General features: G+C 38.6%; 1 protein-coding gene across 1 annotated transcript; it reads left to right on the top strand.

Annotated features, from left to right (window-relative positions):
- Window positions 1-1,712: 1,712 nt before the first annotated feature.
- Window positions 1,713-13,620, top strand: znf16l (zinc finger protein 16 like). The gene is made up of 3 exons (XM_049568846.1): window positions 1,713-2,726; window positions 4,794-5,003; window positions 6,416-13,620. The coding sequence occupies exons 1-3, from the start codon at window positions 1,976-1,978 to the stop codon at window positions 7,114-7,116; spliced, it is 1,662 nt and encodes a 553-aa protein (XP_049424803.1). The 5' UTR covers window positions 1,713-1,975; the 3' UTR covers window positions 7,117-13,620.
- Window positions 13,621-20,819: the final 7,199 nt, after the last annotated feature.

Here is a 20,819-nt window from a genome sequence, read left to right as displayed (position 1 = left end):
GCTGTGACATGCAGAACATGGAGTGACTATAACCAAAAACAAAGTAGGAACTCCACCTCCTCTCTTCCCTCTCTTAGAGGCAGGACGTTGATTTTTGATTACTCCCTTTATGTATCGTGTCTTGTTTACGTATGCATCTCGTCTGTTGTTCAGTTGGTGGCTTAATTCAAGTCACTATAGCCGTTAAAGGGAAACTTAGCCAAATTTTTTTGCAGAGGGTGAAGTCAAGCTAACCTTTTCAAGCCAAACTAACCCTAAACACAACAGTCACACAATAACACAAACAAACTGCAAACAGTGCAGTGGTAAACCAGCAGCTCCCATGTTCAGCAAGGTAAAATTACCATTTTGCCAGTGTAGCCTGGCTTTGAAGAGAGCACAAGTTTTACTTTTTGTTCAGCTCCCTGTCAAAATGAGCTGTCTGTTTAGAAAGTACAAGAGTTTACCATGATATATCAGTTTAAAGGTATACTGTAATATGAAAATTGATGATTATCATAGTATGTGCATTCATCTACGATATTGGGAAAAAAATGCAACTGGAAGAAGAATCGTAACTATATTTTGGTTATTTTTTGGGATGCATGTCATTGGTATCAGCTGATACTGGCTTTAAAATGAACTATCAGAATCTGCCCTTTTTTAAATTTTGCACAATGAATGAATATATCATACATTAAAGAGTATTGTGTTTCATGTCTCCATCTCCTGATGGGGCATCACGACAAGGGTATGCATGTTTAATATGATGTTAATTCCACTACAGAAGTGATTGATGATCACTAAACTTAGGTCGAGAAAAAGTGAATATATCGATATCAGTATTTGTTATCAGCCAGATGAATTGTTATTTATCAGCATATCAGATATCAACAAAAAATCCATTATTATGCATCCCTTGTCATTTTCAAAAGGGAGACTTTTTGCACATACTTACATTAAAAAATCATTTCAAGTCTCAATAACAGTAATAAAATATTTGTTCACCCAAAGATAAGCCTTCTATTTATTTCTTTAAGGGTCATTCTGACTGATATTAATAATTCTGTAAAACCATAATACTGAGACATTTATCGTACCATGAAAATCTCATACTGTTGCATCCCTAGAAAGTACTGAGCATATGATTGGATAAATGAGACCTGGATTATACTGCTGGAGCTGTGTGAGAGTTTGTAAACAGATGTTTTGATATAGTTTTGTTGTGAAATGTGGACTCTCCTGACTTAAATTGATCAAGAATTGTCTGCGTTTTTGGATTCTTCATTTAACGGAGGTGTGTGAGAAAAAGTTTTCTTTGTGAACTCAGTGTAACACATGGCAATTAATGTAGAAATGGTCATTTGAGGGTTGAAGTATTCCTTTAATCTAGAGTGCATATTTTTCATCAGACATCCCAGGAACAGACTCAGCATGTCCTTTCTTCCAGTCAGTTCCTCTGTCAGCTCAGAATAACAGCCGAGCAGGAGGAGCAGTATTGTTCTAAAACTGGAGCAACACTCAGCAATTTAGCAGCAGTTAACAGACAGTCACAGAAGGGATCACAAAATACATGATGGCTCAGCACTAAAGTAGACTTTCTGCAAGATGTCATTCCCACTCATTTAAGTTGTTTCCTACTGTATACTGTAGAGGGCGCTACGTAATGAAACCGATCTAAACTCTGCCAAATTCAGCCATTACTGCAACTCTGTTGTGTGTATCTGTCAAGTAAACTACTGTAAAAATAACTACGTCCGTTTACTCCTTTCAAAACAAAGGTATATTCGGCCAAGGCTACGTCCAGTTGCCTGTTTGAGCCATTAATGCTTTTTATTTTGAAGACAGATTCTTGTTACATCCGGTATCCTGTCTCTAATTGTGACAAACTTAACTACTGTCTTTCGGCATCATCCAAACATTAGCTTGTTGGGTAGCATTTAGCTAACGTTAGCCAAACTCTTCGGGAAAATAGAGCCCTTCGCTAAGCTAATCTATGAGTCGCAAAAGAAACCATAGCTTCGCTGAAACGAGCCTGTCTCCTGAACTCCACGGCGTGTTCATGGAGCCTCCCGGGTCAGCGAACCGAGCCGACGGTGATTTCCTGGAGCTGGAGCCCGACGAGGAGCTGCTCTGCTCGGTCAGCGACATCACCGAGCACCTCGGCAGAAACATCACCGTGGTGCTGGAGACAGCGCTTTCTGAGATCCGCAAAATGGTCAGCATCAGGATACGAGTCCTGAAAATGGAGCTACGCGAGAAAAGCGAGGAAATAGAGGTGCTAAAGGCGAGACTAGAGACAGTTCAGAGGGATGGTAGGGACCCTTTCCCCGGCGTTCCCACCATGGAGCCGTCTGCAGATGCTGGCTTCAAGAAACATGACTTCAGCTCCGGCAACAAACACAATAGTATCGATCCCAGGAGAGCCAAGGCTGTCATGCCTGGTGTGAAGAAGGAGAATATAGATGCTATTTGCGACTATCTGATGAAAGACAAGAACTCGAGAGGGTGTGCTGAAATGGACGGAGACCAGAGTAGCCAAGCCAGCGGCGACAGGGAGGCTCGCCAAGATCCGGACCCGCAATCCCTCAACCTGTGGTCAGACAGCGGCATGGCTGGCTCCGGGCCCGGGCACGGAGACTCCGAGTCTACCACAGATGACCTTTTCAGTATGCTCCCCTCTGGCAGTAAACGGATGTATGACTACGAATGGATAGCACCAATGGAGTATTCTTCAGACCTGAAAGGTAACCACACAGGTGTGTGTGTGTGTGTGTGAGAGTGAGTGTGAGTGACATGCACTGTGTTAAGCTATGGGGTCCATTACTGCCAGCAAAATTGATATTAAGAAATAGAAATACTTTTGCCAAGTGGTATTGTAGATAATAAGTCAAAAGTTTGGCATTCTAAGATAAAATTTGGAATAAGTCAAAAAAGGGGGAATGTTGGTGGTTCTGGATTTGAACTGGCCAGCTGCAACCTTTCTGGTTCCCCTTTTCAACCAAATTATGTCTCTGGCCAGTTGCACAAAATGCCCCAAGTTTTTCCCCTAAGTATTACACTTTTTAGGCTTAATTTTGTCTCAGCTGAGGGATTTACTTCAGGGTGTTGCACAGAATTCCTTAAAAAAGTTTCCTAAGTTATTTATGGCATTAAAAGAGATACTGTACAGTTTCCATGGAGACTGTTTGCTTGCACACGTTCTAGTGATACCTGTTATCGCCTCACCTGTTATTGTCTCACAGGGTAGGTCTATAAATAGTGAAGAAAAGAAGATAAGAAAAGAAAATTGTTCAGAGGAGGAAAATGTCAATAATTCTGGACAAAGATAGTAAAATAACGCACACACAAAATAAATGCATCATAAACTGAGGGTATTGCACATTGCACAGTGGAAGTAAACAGTAGTAGAAACTAGGGTTGCAACAGTATTCGATTTTCATTGTACAATTAACCGTATCAGAAAGTATTGTGGTTTCACGGTATAGCAATATACGGTATTACACAATTATAATAAAAAAAAACAGTTAAAGGAATGAAAACAAAGGTGTTCTTTTTGGTTGAACAAAGGCTTTATTTCTATAACTGAAACTGAAGCCCTTTTTTTCATTGAAGTATGTGTCTCCCTTTTTAAAATAAATAAAATATAGGCTAGTTGAGATTGTTTTGTCTGGTTGCATTTTATTTTTGAATTACCATAGATGAGCAAATGTACAAGAAATGATAACCATCAATTTTCATACCATGATATACCTCAAAACAGGTATACTAATGCAGCCCTAGTAGCAAGATGACATCTTGCATTAGCCTACCTGTGTATTTTTGTTCTGTTAATACAGATATTTGGTTTTATCCAATCATGGGCCAACAATTAGTGAAACCACTGCACGCTCTCTTTTTCTGATGATTTCTCACTTAGTGTCTCTGTTGTTGCCTTCTCCATCTTCTCTTTCCAACTTGTAGAATAGGGCATGGCCACTGAAATTGTCACAGCTCGCACTTCACGTTGAACAAAACCTGCTGTATTAAGTTTTAGCTGGGAACTATGGACAGGGTAAAAAAATTATACAGCGTTGTATCGTGACATTTTGTGTAGCAATATTGTATTGATACACAGATGCCAAGTATCGAACTTCTATTATATACATTATTATTTTTTTGTAAATACAACTTTTGGTACTAGAATAATAAAATTAATTGCTTTTTCAGTCCACTAGATGGTGCTGATGTTAGTGGCATTTGGCAGGAAATTAAAAAAAAGAATAGATAGAGGGACCGGAGAAAGAAATCAGAAATGCACCATCAATGTTTAGATCAACCTTCTGGACTTATTTTGGGTTTTTTAACACTGAAGGAAAGGAGGACTTGGATATGACACATGCAATTTTCAAGTAGTGATATATGACAGTAAAATACAAATAAACATGGGGGCTCACCTCACGCTTCATCCAGACATAGCGTTTAGCTGCTAACGCTAAGCCCGCTTTGCAGAAAAATCAATCAACACTGGACACACTTAGCTTAAAACAACTACCATCCAACTCTGAGAGAGCTCAGAAAACAACACAGTCCATCACCTACTTCATGTGCAAAGATCTGCGTCCATACAGCGTTGTTGAAAACAAAGTCTTTTGTTACATGCTAAAACACAGGAACCCAGGTATGTTACTCTGTCCCGACGTTTTTTAACCGACACAGCTGTACCCAAACTCTATAGAGAAGGGAAGAATAAAGTTGAGGAATCTTTGAGTACAGCAGGTACATAGATAGATTTTATGATGGTGTTGGTCAGTTTGTCTTTTTTTTTTTTCCAGTCATGAAGGATCCCGATTGTGAGAGCAACCTGACCGGTGAGACAGAGGATGATGATGAGGATGAGTTGTCGAGGAGGGAGGGAGGTGGACTGGAGCAGGCCCAGGCCCCGCTCTCACACGTCCAGCCCTCTGAGTTCTCCATGGAGCCCCAGAGCTCTCCAGGGGAGGGAGGGAGTCCACTGGAGGGCAGCACAGACAGGCCTGTGGCAGGTGGGTAAGACTGGGGAGAAGGAAAAGGAATGATTGGGAAAATTACAAACACAGGACAGACTGTGCAGTAAACTTTAAAGATAAACTGATAAATGTTGATGTAAGCTGGAACAGGATCAATGACAGTCACAACAGGTCGTGAAGCCAGTGTCATGTATCAGTTGTAAGCTTCAAAGCTGCACTAAGGCTCACCCTAATATTGATATCAACACTGTTTGGATATGCTGAAAACTATATCCTTTTTTACAACACAGTAACCATTACCCTGCACTTTTATTCATGTATTGTGCCATCATTTTCAGCTTGCACCTTCCTTTATTCTACATGCATATATTTTTTCCCAGTTTCAATTTAGATTAGCAAGGCTGCAGAATGAGAGCGCAGGACTGTTGTATGTTCTGTGGTTCTGATTGGTTGTTTTATTGATTTTTGTTTGTTCCACAAATCATGTTCAGCATCAGCATAGAAAGTAACTAAGGGTGTCGGTTTCAGATTATTTTGCTTTTGATAGCCCAACACCCATGAAGCACCCACTCACTGGTTAATCTTTTCAGAAAAAAAGGCAAAATGGTGTGAAATACAAGAGGTCATTCCTGTTAGGCCAGCACTCTATTGACTTAGTGAGCTTTAGTACCGCATTTAAAAGCGCTATCCACTTAGAGGTGCTGAAATTTCAGTGTTTTGTGATGTAAATGTTTTGCCTTTTATTTTGTTTTCTGTTGGCTTTGCTGAACTACAGCCAGCTAGCTGTGTAAACATGCGGAAAACATAGTGCCCACTGTCCACCCTTTGGTCCCCATTGGTTAGCTAAGGTTAGCCTTGGCCGCTCTGCACTGTGCACCAGGTAAATATTCTTGACCGTTAAGTGATTACTGGTTAACATCTCTAATAGTAACCTTTATTTATTTACCTCGTTTACTGTACTTCTTTCGCACAAGCATTTTTTTCAGGGATTCAGTTCTATCTCATCTTATAATTTAATGAATATGAAATAACAACTTAAGATAACTAGAACAAGCATAATTTGTGAATAAGTGTCAGCAGTTCTGTCTTCAAAAATCTAACTTTGTCTTTGGAAAGAAATTCTGTAATTTTACAGAAGACAGTTCTGATGACAAAAATTACTTAAAATATAAAATTATGTTCTTTTTTATTACACAGCATTCATTCAGCAGCAGATGATGATGATTTGTTTAATTTGAATCTATTGTGACCTTTAAGTCACATGACTGACTGATTAATTGTATATACAAGTACCAAAAACAACCTCAGACACGGCCCTGATGAAAGCAAGATGGCTGACAGTGTATGTTGAATAGAGCATGGTGGACTGGCCAACAGTTGTCTGATACCGGTTGGACAGTTTGCTATCATTTAGGCATTAATGAAATAAAGTGTGTTTGTGGTTTCAGGCCAGCAGTTTCCCGGCCACACCTACATCTGCTCTCTGTGTGGAACCTTCTGCCCTGACTCTGTGTTCCTAGAGGAACATGTCAAACTGATACACTCAGACTCTGCTGGTGCCCAGGCTCTCCAGGCTCTGCAGTCCACCTGCTCAACTGCACCTGCCATGGGTGATGGCAGCAGTGACTCCAGGAGGAGTGGAGGGGTGCAGAACGAAGATGGCACAGGAGTAGGGGCTGGTTCAGGGCGGGGAGGGGGGCATGTGAAAAAGGAGATTAAAATCGAGGGGGGGTACGAGTGCGGGGACTGTGGCCGCCATTTTAACTACCTTGGCAATCTGCGACAGCACCAGCGTATCCACACTGGAGAGAAGCCCTTCATGTGTCCAGAGTGCGGGGAGAGGTTCCGCCACGCGGCCCGTTTAAAAAGCCACAGGCTGGTGCACAGCGGGGCCCAGAGCCCCTTCCCCTGCCCTCAGTGTGGTAAAGGTTTCTCAGTGCTATCAGGACTCAAGAGACACCAGCGGGTGCACACTGGCGAAAGCCCGTATGCCTGTCCACAATGCGGCAGGCGCTTTAAAGAGCTGGGGAACCTGTACACCCACCAGAGGATCCACAGTGGGGCCACGCCCTACTGCTGCCAGCAGTGTGGGCGCAGCTTCCGCCACCTGGGAACTTACAAGAGCCACCGCTGTACCCCCGCACAGTAACCTGTCCGGCTGCTACGCTTTCTAATACCTAGAAATTTCAAGTGTATGTCAAAGACAGGACATGATGCTGACTCTAAGGTGTGTGTCTGTTGACACTGAGGGAGGTGCTGGTCATGTGGAAAACAGGGCTGGTATCCTGAGATGCTGCCCAAGCTTTCGTGTTATGTCACATTCATGACATTTCAGATCTGCATCAGGCATCAAGAAAAGCTGCATCATTGAGCTTAAGTTCATTCTTGACCTTGGAAACAGTAGTTTGATAAAATGTAAACTCAACTTCTACATTGATTGCATCACATAGACTGCATCTGAAATTCCATATTAACATGCTGTTTAGTATGTATGTGAGGTTTTTTTTAGTATGTCTGAAACCTTAGTATGAAACCATTAGTATGTGAATTGCATACTATTTCCAGTGAAACATTGCAGTATCTAAGCACTGGAAACTAACCCGGCATAAGTATCCCACAGTACAATGCGATATTGATATCAACATACATAACAGCAGACAGCCACCAAGGCAGCTCTGTAACAAGTAATAAATACCTCTAACCTATAACTTTGGTCATGAGACCGGTGCCTGATGTGCAATTTAGGAAACACCATATGAAGTATTGTGGTAGGGATACCACTACAAATAAAAGACATATTACTTGATAATTGAGCTTTGTTATGGTTTGGGCTTTGGCGTGTGGCGTGGCTTCATGGATGTTGATCGTTCAATCCACCCCTTGAATCCAGACTGAAATATCTCAAACTATTTGGATGATGTGCCATAAAATTTGTTACGTGCATTAACATTAGCTGTACGTGCTAAACATCTGCTTGTAGTGGGGCTGTGTATCGGCAGGAATCCAATATGTATTATGATACAGAAGTTACGATTGAATATATTGCTATTTTTATGCCTCATTATGTTTTTGGGTTGTTTGTAAGTCCGTCCGTCCTATTCTCGTGAACACGATATCTCAAGAATTCATTTATTAATTCATTTTCCAGAACCACTTATCTTGTTAGGGGTCACAGGGGGGCTGGAGCCTATTCCAGCCGACATTGGGTGAGAGGCAGGGTACACCCTGGACAAGTGGCCGGACTATCACAGAGCTGATACATAGGGACAGATAACCATTCACGCTCACATTCACACCCACGGCCAATTTAGAGCCATCCATCAACCTAAACTAGGTTGGATTAGATTAAGTTAGGTTTTCTCAAGAATGCCTTCAGGAAATTTCTTCACATATGACTTAAATGTCTATTTGGACTCAACGATAAACTGGTTTGATTTTGGTCAAGGTCACTGTGACCTATGTCATTCTTGTGCATGCAATATTTTAAAGTCTACACAAATAATTTTTTTTGAAATTTGGCACTAACGTCCACTTGGCTTTAGAGATGATGAAGGAACTGATTAAAATTTGGTAGTCAAAGGTCAAGGTCACTGTAACCTTGTGTCCGTGTTATTCTCATAAACACAATATTTCAAGATGGCCTCAAGCGAACTTCCACAATTTAGCACTTGGACCCAAGAATGAACTGATTAGAATTTGGTGGTCCAAGGTCAAGGTCACTGTGACCTCATAAAAAACATGTTTTTTGCCATTAAATAAGAATGCATATGCTGATTATGACAAAATTTCACAAAAATTGTGGCAGCATCACTGCCTTGTGGGCATACATCCCCAAGGCTAAATTCTAGTTTTAAAATCTAATTTTAGGAAAACTTTTAGAGTAAAAACAACACACAACTATATCCAACCACAACAGAGGCATGTATATTTGTAGTTATCACAGTCCCTTTAACATCCAACATCATAGCACTACATTTAAGGCAATCTGAGAAAAGGAATTAACATTAGCCTCTATCTGTCAAAAAAGAATAAGAGTGCTGTCCAGGTTCTTCAGGTAAACAAATTAAGAAAAAAAAATGTAAACAATTAAAAATCAGTAGTGTTTTTAAAAATCGATACATTATCACAAAACATAATATCAAACCTTTTTTAAACCCCTACATTATAGCATTCTGATGTTAGCGTGCTAATTTACGCATCATCTGGCTATGCAGATGTCTGTTTGCCTGTTGCTTGCATTTGCTAACAGCACAAGTAATGTTGTCCCTACAGATGTGATGAAAAACCAAAAGCTCAGGAAGTTCATCAAACTTGCAAATGGCAATAGAGCTGAGGTGTACACAGGTTACCATGGTTACACTTGTTTCCAACTGACAAGAAGGCTCTTAGGGAGTGGCATGGTAATTACACCTCAGTGCATCCGAAAATATACTACTGTTTATGTAAACATAAACAGTATGTAAAGTATGAACAATGATGGTCAATGTTGTATACAACACATGGTGTAGTATACAAACATGTAGAGCATAGCATGTGATTTAGGACACAGCAATTGACTCCTCATCAGCAAGTGGAATTTGCTAGATTTTTGTCGACCTGTAGTAGTTCAAATTCTTTCATTTTCTGAGGACTTTAAAACTTCTTGTTTGTTTTAGTAGAAAATTAGCAAGTTTATTCTTGACCTAAAAACGAGTACAGAAACATCCATGACAACAGAGCAACCTCCATCCACTGATGGAGACTGCTCTGCTAGTAACCTTGGGCTTAGATTGTTCAGTTAAAAAGTTGTATCAGAGGCCATCAGGCACCACATGGAGCATGTTAAGAGGTGACATTGTACTGGATGGCATCAGTGCAGAGGCTCATGGAAGGACTATCAGTAGTTTAGCATGCTTTAGCCCATTTACTATAATTTGTATGTTCTTTAAAGCAGTGGCTCTTAAACTTTTTTAATAATGCTCCCTTTTTGAAATATTTGTACAGCTCAGTACTCCCTGACCAGTGCAAAGATTGCAGTAAGACAGGAATATTGAATATAAAGTATCAAACTTTTACCCTTTTAAATTGAACTTTATTATGGTATAATTGTTTTAGGAATTAAGCATGACTGATACTTTTGAAATTAACATATTAAAAAAATCTTACCTACCCCCTGCAGAACTCCAAAGTACCCCTAAGGGTACCTATACTCTTATATTTGAAAAACACTGCTTTAAAGGATCATCCCTGTTTATACAACATGGGTTTGTAGTATTGTCCATCATTTCTCTCAGTAGTGATTTTGCACTAATTGACTCACTGTGCTCAAGTCCAATGGGGCAAGAAGCACAGCAGATGATCAGACAGGCTGGAGAGAAACCCCCTGATCAGTCACATTTATTTAGACTAAAAGAGGATGGGAAACATTGGTAAAAATCTGTCACAGGTTACAGAGACTCTCCTGTTTCAACTTTGACCTGCTGTACTTACTGTAGTTGTGTACACAGTATTTCAATGCAGTGAATTATTAGTGCTCACTCACCTTCATTTGACCTCCAAATAAAGTGTTTTAGATAATGTGGATACACTGTTGGCTACTTACTCAAGGTGTAAATAACCGTAATTATCCTGTAACATGTTTTCGGAAGCATATGGCAGCATATTTCAGCATGAAAATCACATTGATCAGACTTGAAAGGTGGTTTGCGATAGGTAATCAATCAAAGCAAACATGGCTAGAGGTAGGAGGGAGAAGAGTGATCCGTTTATTTATAAGAAAGTTATGTATTTTCGGGGGGGTGAGATGAGATACAGCAGAGATACACCATTTTGAGCTGAACCTTTGTTGGACGCCTTGCTTCTAGTTGTTTCCATTGCTCACTTTGAAAGCACCGCCTTGGTATGTTGAAATAAGTAATTATCTATACAGTAACTTCTTATTTCACTACAAAAAACAAAATAAGGGGGCAGCTTGCTGGAGGGAGATCGCCAGGGAGCTATAAATTTTTGGTAAACGACCATCGCTGTTAACAGTCTACTTGCTGTTGGCTATAGTCTATGGGTCTCATTCATGAAACGTTAGCAGAACAAACTTGTATGTAAACTGTTTACAGCAGGAAATGTACGTGTATTTCAGCATTCATCAATATTTTAGTAACTAAAGTAGGTACTAACAAAATCTACACCTTCTGAAATGCCTGTGTAAATAAGGAATACACATAAATATTGCTTGTCATTATTAGAAATTACAAGTTTAATTTGTGTTGTGCTCTGTTATGTTCACGATACACAGACACTTTTGAAACACATAAGTTAAACATGACAAAAGTTTAGAAATATAACATTTAGCTAAATTAGTTGGCAATTAGCAGATATAAGCTTCAGAGTAGATTTCTTAAAAATGTGAATGAGTTATTTAAATTGATTTAATACATGTGTTTTCTACATTTCTGGCATGCCGTTCCCACTTTATACAATCAAGAGAGAGAATTACGCAAATGTATCTTCTGTTTGAATGGCGAGACTGTGAGACCCACCTTACGGACCAAACACTAAACTATCAGTGATGGCTGTCAGAATGTAAAGTGATTTAACACTTAATATAATACGTACATGACCTGACCTTCTGCGTTTGCTGTTGGCTGGTCTAGTGGAGGCATGTTGCTGTCTCCATCAGGAATAATTTCTAAAAGAGACTGGGAAGAGCCTCCTGTTTCTGTTGTGGTATTTTTGTATGCATTTATGCTTTTTTTTTTTTTTTTTTTTGGCATCAAGTTTTATATCGAACCATTTTCATTTAACTTCTTGGATGGTTCTTACAACAGAGGACACAGAGTTAATGGCACCTTTTACCTCCTTTCAGGCCTTTGATTTACCTGTCCCTGTCACATCACTACGAACAGAAGAAAATAAAATATCTTTTCTCAGCCCCACTTCACCTAAAATAACTTCAATCCTAGTGTCAGAAGTTTCTCTTTCTCTCTCTCTCTCTCTTTTATTGTTTGCTCCATGTTCACAGGTCGACAGGATGCACCTATCCATAGTAATTATCACCCCCATATATGGTAGTCACTGGCTGTTCATGGGTGGTGATATATGCTTATTGCTGACTGGTGGGCTGCCAATTTACGATTGGCTAGCATTTATGAACATACACACGTAACTACGATCAAATCTGAGTTTCCCCGCAACATTCATGAGTCTGATTTAGGTTTTTAGTACCAAGGTTTTTTATGTGCAGACCTATCACAGATTTACTAACTTTTCATAAATGAGACCCAGTGTCATTTACAGCACATATAACAATATCAAACATGTGTTTTCTGTTTCTGCCAGAAAGGGGTTTCTGGTAGAAAACCCTGCAGGAAAACTTCTCTCAGCTCCACATGATAGTCGGATGCTCGTTTGCTGTTAGGATACAGTGTCTTTACGTTCCACTTGGGAGCGGCTGCCAAGTCAATGTGACAGCTGGTGATAATATTTGGTATACCTGTCCAGTTCAGTGTTTGGCTTCATATCAAACCGGGTTGAAAAATTTCTACAGCAGCCCAGTCCTGCTTCAAAGCTACAACAAAATGGTAGCACCTTTATAAATTTACTGTAACTCACATGAGTCACACCTGCATATATACCTGCTATATGTGATAGGGCAAAATTCATATTTTAGCGGGCATTAAATTCTACAGGGGTGGATGTTTGATTATACAACCACATAAAATCTAACATTTAGTCACATTTACTGAGGTGTGTGACAGAGTGCTGGTCACATAATTTGTATCCTATGATGCAGCACTATGTAACAACTTTTATATGGGTTCAAAATCCATCATGGCACAGTAACTTAAAGTCAAACTGAACATGATGCTGACTGGATTACTTGTCTTAAATACATTTCAGTTCTCTGCAGTATTTAATGAATGGCTGCCAGGAAAAACAGGACTTAACTGTGGTACGAATGGAAGATGGTCAGGAGTGAGCCTTGAGTTTTGAGTTGACATGCTGATAGATATAATTAAAAAAATATACTATGAATTCATGTCACAACTTTCATGCTAATACACATGGTTTAAGCACAACAGGAATTCCTACACAGAGAGGAAATAAGACTAACATTAACCTTAGGGAGAGACTTTTATTTGTGAAATACAACAATGACAAAAGATCAAAGTGTTTGCAGTATGAGTCCATTTATTAATTTGGCCTTAACTTGCTGATCCTCCAGAACACCCTGTTATCACCTCACTCTGTGGTGACAGATGGGGTAGTGGAACACCACCACCCACATGTGGACTGACTGTGTAACTACAACAAAAAAGATGTTTGTGGTACTGTCTTTTATCATGTGTAGGAAATTTATCATTTAATTTTTAACCAGTGTAATGTATGTTACAGACTATATATTGGTTATTTTATACATTTGCTTGTATGACAACTAAACATTGTGTGATGACAGAAAAATAACCATGAAGGAAAATAACATCAAGTGTCTGGTGTGTTGACTCAATTGATCCAATCCAGTGCAAAAGGTATTACAAAAATTGACTTCAAGCTTGTCTGTAAAAAAAGCTTTAGGTCTTGGCACTGTGTGGAAGACTGAAAAACAACAACACAATTGATGCAAACCTGTGAAACTGAAACACTAACCATTGACAATCTGCTTTCTAATAAATGGTTGTCTCAGTGTCATGAATTATTGTGTTTCTTTAACACATGCAGGTGGTGGAATGTAACTTATGTTCAGTATTTAAGTACAAAACTTAATCTTCATATAAGAATTTTCATTTTAAGGGCATGCCATAATTATATGATGTAACTTCTATGTTGTGATATGCTTTGTTTTAGTGTGTGTGTCTAATTTTGCCTAAAATTGGCCAGCCCTGACCGTTGCTGCGCAGCAGCTATAATTATGAGATTAGTCTGCACTTTAACTGCATTGCCACATAAAAAAAAAAAAAAAACTTTGACAAATGTATGGAAGCCAATGGATGCCTGAAATGTTGACAAACATCCAGAAATCTAAAACTGGTGATCAGACATGTATGAAATATTTTTACATGCTCATGTTGCTTCTTTCAGATAGCTATGAACAATATACATACATGTAACATCCATTACACTATGTATACTGGACACATGTGCAGACACTGGTGCTGGCTCAGGTTGCTGTACGGAGTTCAGTTGCAATTCCGAAAGTCTCAAGTTAACATAAAAAAATCTGAAGTATTTAATTTTTGTTTTTTCTATTTTCTAAAAAAAATAATTTTCTAACCTTTTGATAGTGTTATGTGTAATATATCTAAACACTTCCATTATCTAATTACCCAGATGAAAATGTCTGTGTGTGTATTATTTGTATAACTAATATTTTTAGTTAAGTTTTCACATTGACAGTTTTTAAAAATGCAAATGAAAAGTAAATTTGAGTTTAGTACAAATCATTCGTCAGTGCTATTTTCAATTGTTAAGGCATTTTAAACCATAGAATTTAAAACTAGGTTTTAAATTTCTGTCTTTCTTTTTTTAAAATAAAGTTTGTATTTTGATATTGGCAGCCATAGACTTCCACAGTCCCATCAGTTATACCTGTATTTGTTTACAGTTACAGCCTGGTACTGCTACATCTCCTCTGTCAAACCATATGGAATAATTATCAACCTGACTCCTCAGGCGCACAGTGACATTTTCCATGCACAGAGTTAATTATATTCTTTGAGTCAAGATGGATGACTGGAGGCTGAGGAGTATCTATACACAGCAGAAAATATATTCTCTCCCAAGCATTTGTGTTTGAATCCAGAGTGTTGTGGCAGATACTATAGAAAAAGAGAGACACAAGTCATAATTCATGTGGTTATCCTATTATAGCTGTTCTTTTTGATTAATTGCTCCCTTCACTGTGATGTCAGTTTTTTAATTGGTATCTCCAGTTCTTAGAGAAAGTGTGTATGTCTGTGTGACCATTGCTTTCAAATGCACTAACTAGGAGAAAGCTTTAGATCAAATCAACAGGCATTTTTCATGCACATCCAAACTGAAAGACGTGTGCATCAATGTACACTACAGTTCAGGATGGTCAGATATCATTAATCAGTGTCTTTAGTTTATTTTAGTACCATATTATCCTGCAGCCCATCTCTCATGGGCAGGGGTTAAGATTTGTGAGGAGGGGGACCACTTGCCTAATGTGGTTGGTTAAGGATAGGGTGGCCTCCACAGATGACACTGTCCACTGTTTTCATACAGACAAATTTCCCAGTGAAAACATATGTCAAAAGAAAACTCTAGACACTGTGTTCTGTGGATGTGGACTGCCCAGAGTAATAATAGTGGTTTCTGGAAAGAGTTGCCAAACAGCAGTTGGGATCAGCCTCTTAAAGAATAAGTGGGTATAACTAATGATAGAAGGATTAGACAAGTTCCATGCTTGCAGCAATGTCACTACTGCAGTCACTGAATTTAAACAGCAAAGCTCTCAGAAGAAAAAAAGAAAAAAACAACTTCAATGCCCAAAATCAACCAAGGACCACCTTCTGAAATAATCATTACCAATTATGAATAAATGTAACAAACGGCCATTGTTATTACTACAGGTTCTATTAATATGGTTTGTCGGCAGTTGTACCTGTGGTTTATGCAAGTGGTGTTGCCGAATTCCAATGTCAAACACTGTACTCTATCTCATTACTTGGTATGTATATTTCTTGGTATCTTACTTCATAGATGGTATTTCATTTAAAAAATCATCAAAAATGTCATTAATAAAGTCAAAATACAGTATTAATTAAAAAAAAGAAAAGAAAAAAAACCTCATGAAAATAATATAAAAAAACTCAGAGTATGCTGTGTTGTATGAAAAGTCATGTCATTAAAATAATTAAACATGTCATGTTTAAAAATGCCATTGTATGTCATTAAAAGTGGTAGTATAATATACCATAAAACAGTCATATAAATAATATCACAAACTCATAGCATATGTTGTATAAAAAGTCATAAAAAGTCTAAGTTAAGTTTGTCAATAAAAAGTAATTAAAATGTAATGGTTAAAGATGACATAGTATAGTATGCCATTAAAAGCAATTAAAACTGTCATAGTTAAAAATGTCATAGTATAGTATGGCATTAAACTCATACTATGATATGTCATTTAAAAGAAATCATTTAAAATGTCACTAGTTTACTGTGTCATTCATAGAAGTCATAAAAATAATATAAAACTCATAGTACAGCATGTCATATAAAAAGTTATGAAAAAGTCACCGTAAAGTATTTAATTAAAAGTAATTAAAAATATCATGGTTAAAAATCTAACAGTATACTATGTAATGAAATGTCGTAGAATAGTATGTCATTACAAAAGTCATATAAAATATTATAGTAGCCAGTAATATGTCACAAAAAAGTAATGATTATGATATATAAAAAAAATCATAGTATAGTTTGTCATTAAAAAGTAATCAAAAATCCCATGGTTAAAGATGTCATAGTATAGTATGTCATTAAAAATGTCATAAAAATGATATTAAAAATGTATAGTATAGTTTGTCATACACATAGTCATTAAAAGTCTGAGTATAGTATGTCATTAAAAAGTGTGTAGAATGCCATTTAAAATATAGCACAATATGTCAAAATACAAGAAAATGATTAAAAAAACCCTCATTGTATAGAATGCACTTTTCCCGTGCGGTCCTCAGTCAAAAGTTGCCTCCACAAAATGGCACCCAATCAGGAAGACTTTAAGAATCTCTGATCGAAGATTATTGTTTCAGAATGCTCTAAAATGGTCCATTTAGTTATGAAGTTTCTAAAAAGTTCTGTTGGGGGGAATTCTCCCAGGAGGATCAGCTCGCAGACAGTGTTGTTTAAAAAAGTTCCCCCCCCTGTGTTAATTAGGTGATAACCACCCTGACTGCCTTCATCCTGAGCACAGCTGCTTTGTTCCCAATGATTTCACTGTATAAACTTCTGTGCAACAGCTCTATCACTGAAGTTACTGCCATTGTGCAACATGCACAAATTGTGTACAGCCCCTCTCTTAACTTGAGGACCACGGCTTTTTAATGCAGTCAAGGAAAATGAGCTTACATTCCACATTTGTTTGGTCAGCGTGAGTCAGAGTTTGAAATGTTTCAAGCTAAAAGTGTAAGAATTGGCAATAGTGTGATACTAAAATAGATGGAGCTCCTGTGGGTTTAACGTCTGGTCATGACATTATAAAATACCTCCATAAAACTTCAATAGGGGCCCGCAGATAGGATGCAGGGTGGCCCACAGACCATTTTCTAATTCACAATGAAAACAAATTGATTCACACTGGGAATTTTTATGTTGTACTTTGAATATAAATAAAGTGCCACAGTGCATAAAAAAGCATAAAAACCGAGTCTGTTTACCGAAAAAGGGCCCCAGACCCCCTGACAGAGGACCAGACTAAGACAAGAATGTCCCGAAATCCTAGAAATGCCCTTGTGTACGTCTGACCTGTACAGGGCTGCTGCAACTGGATGCACCTCTTGGCAAAAATGAGTGAGGACAGCAAATGTTGAGAGGCTGAAAACAGGCAATTCATTTATTATATATACTGATAAATATTATAAATGAACTAGCCCCTGGCCTCCTGTCATTCTGCAAAAGTGTCCCCAGGGTAAAAGAAGTTGAGTTTCCCTACCCTAGAGAGCTAATCCAATCCTGAAGGTGGCACTTTAACTTTTGGGCCCATAATTTCCCACTGCTTCATCCTTACATAGTAACCCAGATGCACTGGTCTTGTACAGTTTAGTTTACATAATTCATTGTTTTCTTTCACATTCATTTCTTTTAATATCATATGTTATTATGTTTGTAATTTATATCATTTAAAGCAGAGCTGCACTTCATGCACACGCTTTGAATTGCTTGTAATTTGAAAGTAATCCTCACACAACCTTGAGGTTAGGGGGAATATTCAGAATATTCTTGATCCAGCATTGAATATTATCTCAGGGGTTTTATTGTTGTGTGTTTTGTATTGTGTGGACTACAGGAGGAGGAATCACAGCCTCTCTAATACTTTCTACTTTCTGCCTGTGGGAGGCGCTGGTCCTCTGCACAGCAGCCTGAAAGTACGTCAAATCAGTACCACAACACATACAGTCATTTACTGTTACACAGCTTTATAGAGCTGGTATGTAACATAACTTGATTCTGGGGCTTCATGTGAAAACAAAAGCTTAATAAGACAGAGAATAAAGTCCTATCAGACCCACATGAAGGCTCTCTGATTAACAAGGACAGAAAGAAACTGAATGTGACATTTGGATTATTTTATGATGACAAATTGTGAAAAACGGACAGTTGATAATGATGGGTGCCAGGAGACATGACTGAACATCTAATTAAAGCTTATTGTAGCTTACTGACACAAAATGAACAATAATGAAATGTTTTATTCAGGGAGCAGAGGGATGTGGGAGGATCATGTGATCCTAATTTTGAATCATTACAGAATCCACAGGGTGGGCAGCAACTGTACAAATAAATGCACAGTTGGAACTGAACAGGAGCAAATGAGCTTGCTGTGACTTCGTGTGGCTTAACGGCCTAAAACACAGCCAGGAAACTGAGGCAGGGTGATCCATCATTATGTCATGCTACTGTGTGAAAAAAGAATTCATGAAAATACATCCTTAACTGAAAACGGGAACAAATTAGTTTAACCACGATCGTCATGGATTTACTTTGATCCAGAGTGTCCTCTTTAAACCAATATTACATAAAAATCACTCAAGATGAATAGATATGTTAATATATAGAATACCATAGTCATACAGTATATATAATTGTGTTTCTTTGTTGTAACAATGCTTCTTGGCAATAGATCTTATACTGTTTGAAAGCATGTTTATTTCCCTTTTAAATGGTGCCACATTTCTAAGGAACATTTGTAAGGAACATGCATTTGTGGGATGAGCAGCAGAGCTGAGTATGTGGGTTGCACCCATGAAAAATTGCCAGATCTTCTCTGCCAATGCCAAACACCTTTTTTTTTTTTTTTGCTGTTGACTCTTGTTTGGTGTTGTTTGGTGGATTGGATGATTGAAGTCTGAAGAAACAAGATATATTGGCAATTTAACAATTCATTCATTTAATGAATAGGGGCCTCAGTAGTGTGTGGAAGAATCATACACAGCCACAACAGCCTGGCACCTCCTCCTCATGCTGGTCACCAGCCTGGTCACACACTGCTGTGGATGGCATCCCATTCTTCAACCAGCATTTGTCGCAAGTCAGCCAACGTGGTTGTGTTGGTCACTCCGGCATGAATAGCACGCCCAAGCTGATCCCACAAGTGTTCAATGGGGTTGAGGTCAGGACTGCTGGCAGGCCATTCCATCCTCTCCACTCCCAAATTTTGGAGGTAGTCTCTGATAATCCCCGCTCTGTGGGTGCAAGCGGTCTCATCTTGGAGGACAGACTTCGGTCCAAGACTGTGGAGATATGGGATTGCCACTGGTTGCAGAATTTCATCTTGATATCTCTCTACATCGAGATTGCCTCCACTGATGACAAGCCTCTTTTTCCCCATTCTCGCTTGATATACAACTTAAGTTGCTCAGCGGTCCAGGGTCACCGTTGTATTTTACACTTCATAATGGGCCACACATGTTCAATGGGTGACAGATCTGAGCTGCAGGCAGGTCAGTCTAGTACATGCACTCTTAATTATGAAGCCACACTGTTGGAACACATGCAGAATGTGTCTCATTGTCTTGCTGGAATAAGCACGGACATCCCTGAAAAAGACGTTGTCTGGATGGCAGCATATGTTGCTCCAAAACTTGTATGTAACTTTCAGTATTCAGAATAAGAATCAGAATCAGAAATACTTTATTGATCCCTGAGGGGAAATTATTTATGTTACAGGTGCTCCTTGCAAGAGAGGAAAGATACGTGGAAATATAAGAAATTTAAACAATAGTATTCATGGTATTCATGGTGCCTTCACAGATGTGACAGTTACACATTGTGCCATGGGCACTAACACAACTCCATACCATCACAGATGCTGGCTTTGAACTTTGTGATGGTAACAATCCAGATTGTCCTTTTCCTCTTCAGGCTGGAGGACACGACATCCATGATTTCAAAAAACAATTTGAAATGTGGACTAGTCAGACCACAGCACACTTTTCCATTTGGGTCAGTCTATCTCAGAGGATATTGAAAACATTTAAAAATACATTATATAAAACATTAAATATCTTGTCTTTGTGCTTAATCATGTTTTTTTATTGTCCACTACAGGTAACATCAGTCAAACCTCTGACTGTTATTGGGTTGTTTTGATTACATGAAAAATAATTCAACAAATTAGCACCAACACAAAAGTCAAAAGTTTCAGACTTTTTGGAGTAGGGTGACCCATGTGGAGCACTGACTTATGCAGGGGTGGCATGAAGTACTACTACTCATATGTACTTTAATTACTAACATTTCAGTGGCCTACAGTTTCTTACATTTGTGTTTAAAATTTTAATTTCAAAGATAAATGACCTATTAATCACAGCACAGCAGAGTGAAAAGTGTGATATAAAGCTTCCATACTTCCAGACTCTTCAAGTCCTCAAAAAGAAACTATACCCCCAAAAGTTTTATACAAAAGAACAACTGACACCTTTTGTGTATAAAAAGTGCTTTCACATCTTTCAGGAGTGACAAGTAGCAAGACAAGATGAGGGCAACACGAGTAGCAGGGGAGCAGCAGACTCCCGAGAGACCGTTCTTCTTCAAATCAAACCAAAATCTTATTTTGGGTCTTTGACAGGCTCAGCACCGCTCTGGTGCATTACTGTCTCTCAGGTTTAAGACTGGATTAAACCTATAAACGAAACT

Source organism: Epinephelus fuscoguttatus, linkage group LG23 (assembly GCF_011397635.1).
Source record: "Epinephelus fuscoguttatus linkage group LG23, E.fuscoguttatus.final_Chr_v1".
NCBI classification, from domain to species: Eukaryota; Metazoa; Chordata; class Actinopteri; order Perciformes; family Serranidae; genus Epinephelus; species Epinephelus fuscoguttatus.
The sequence above is the reverse complement of the archived record's forward strand: the minus strand, read 5'-3'. Positions and strand labels throughout refer to the sequence as shown.

Bases quoted from the DNA above. Each gene is read 5' to 3' on its own strand.
- znf16l (XM_049568846.1), top strand. From the start codon at position 1,976: ATGAGTCGCAAAAGAAACCATAGCTTCGCTGAAACGAGCCTGTCTCCT. The intron at 2,727-4,793 runs GTAACCACACAG...TTTTTTTTCCAG, and splicing joins GTATTCTTCAGACCTGAAAG to TCATGAAGGATCCCGATTGT. The intron at 5,004-6,415 runs GTGGGTAAGACT...TTGTGGTTTCAG, and splicing joins CACAGACAGGCCTGTGGCAG to GCCAGCAGTTTCCCGGCCAC.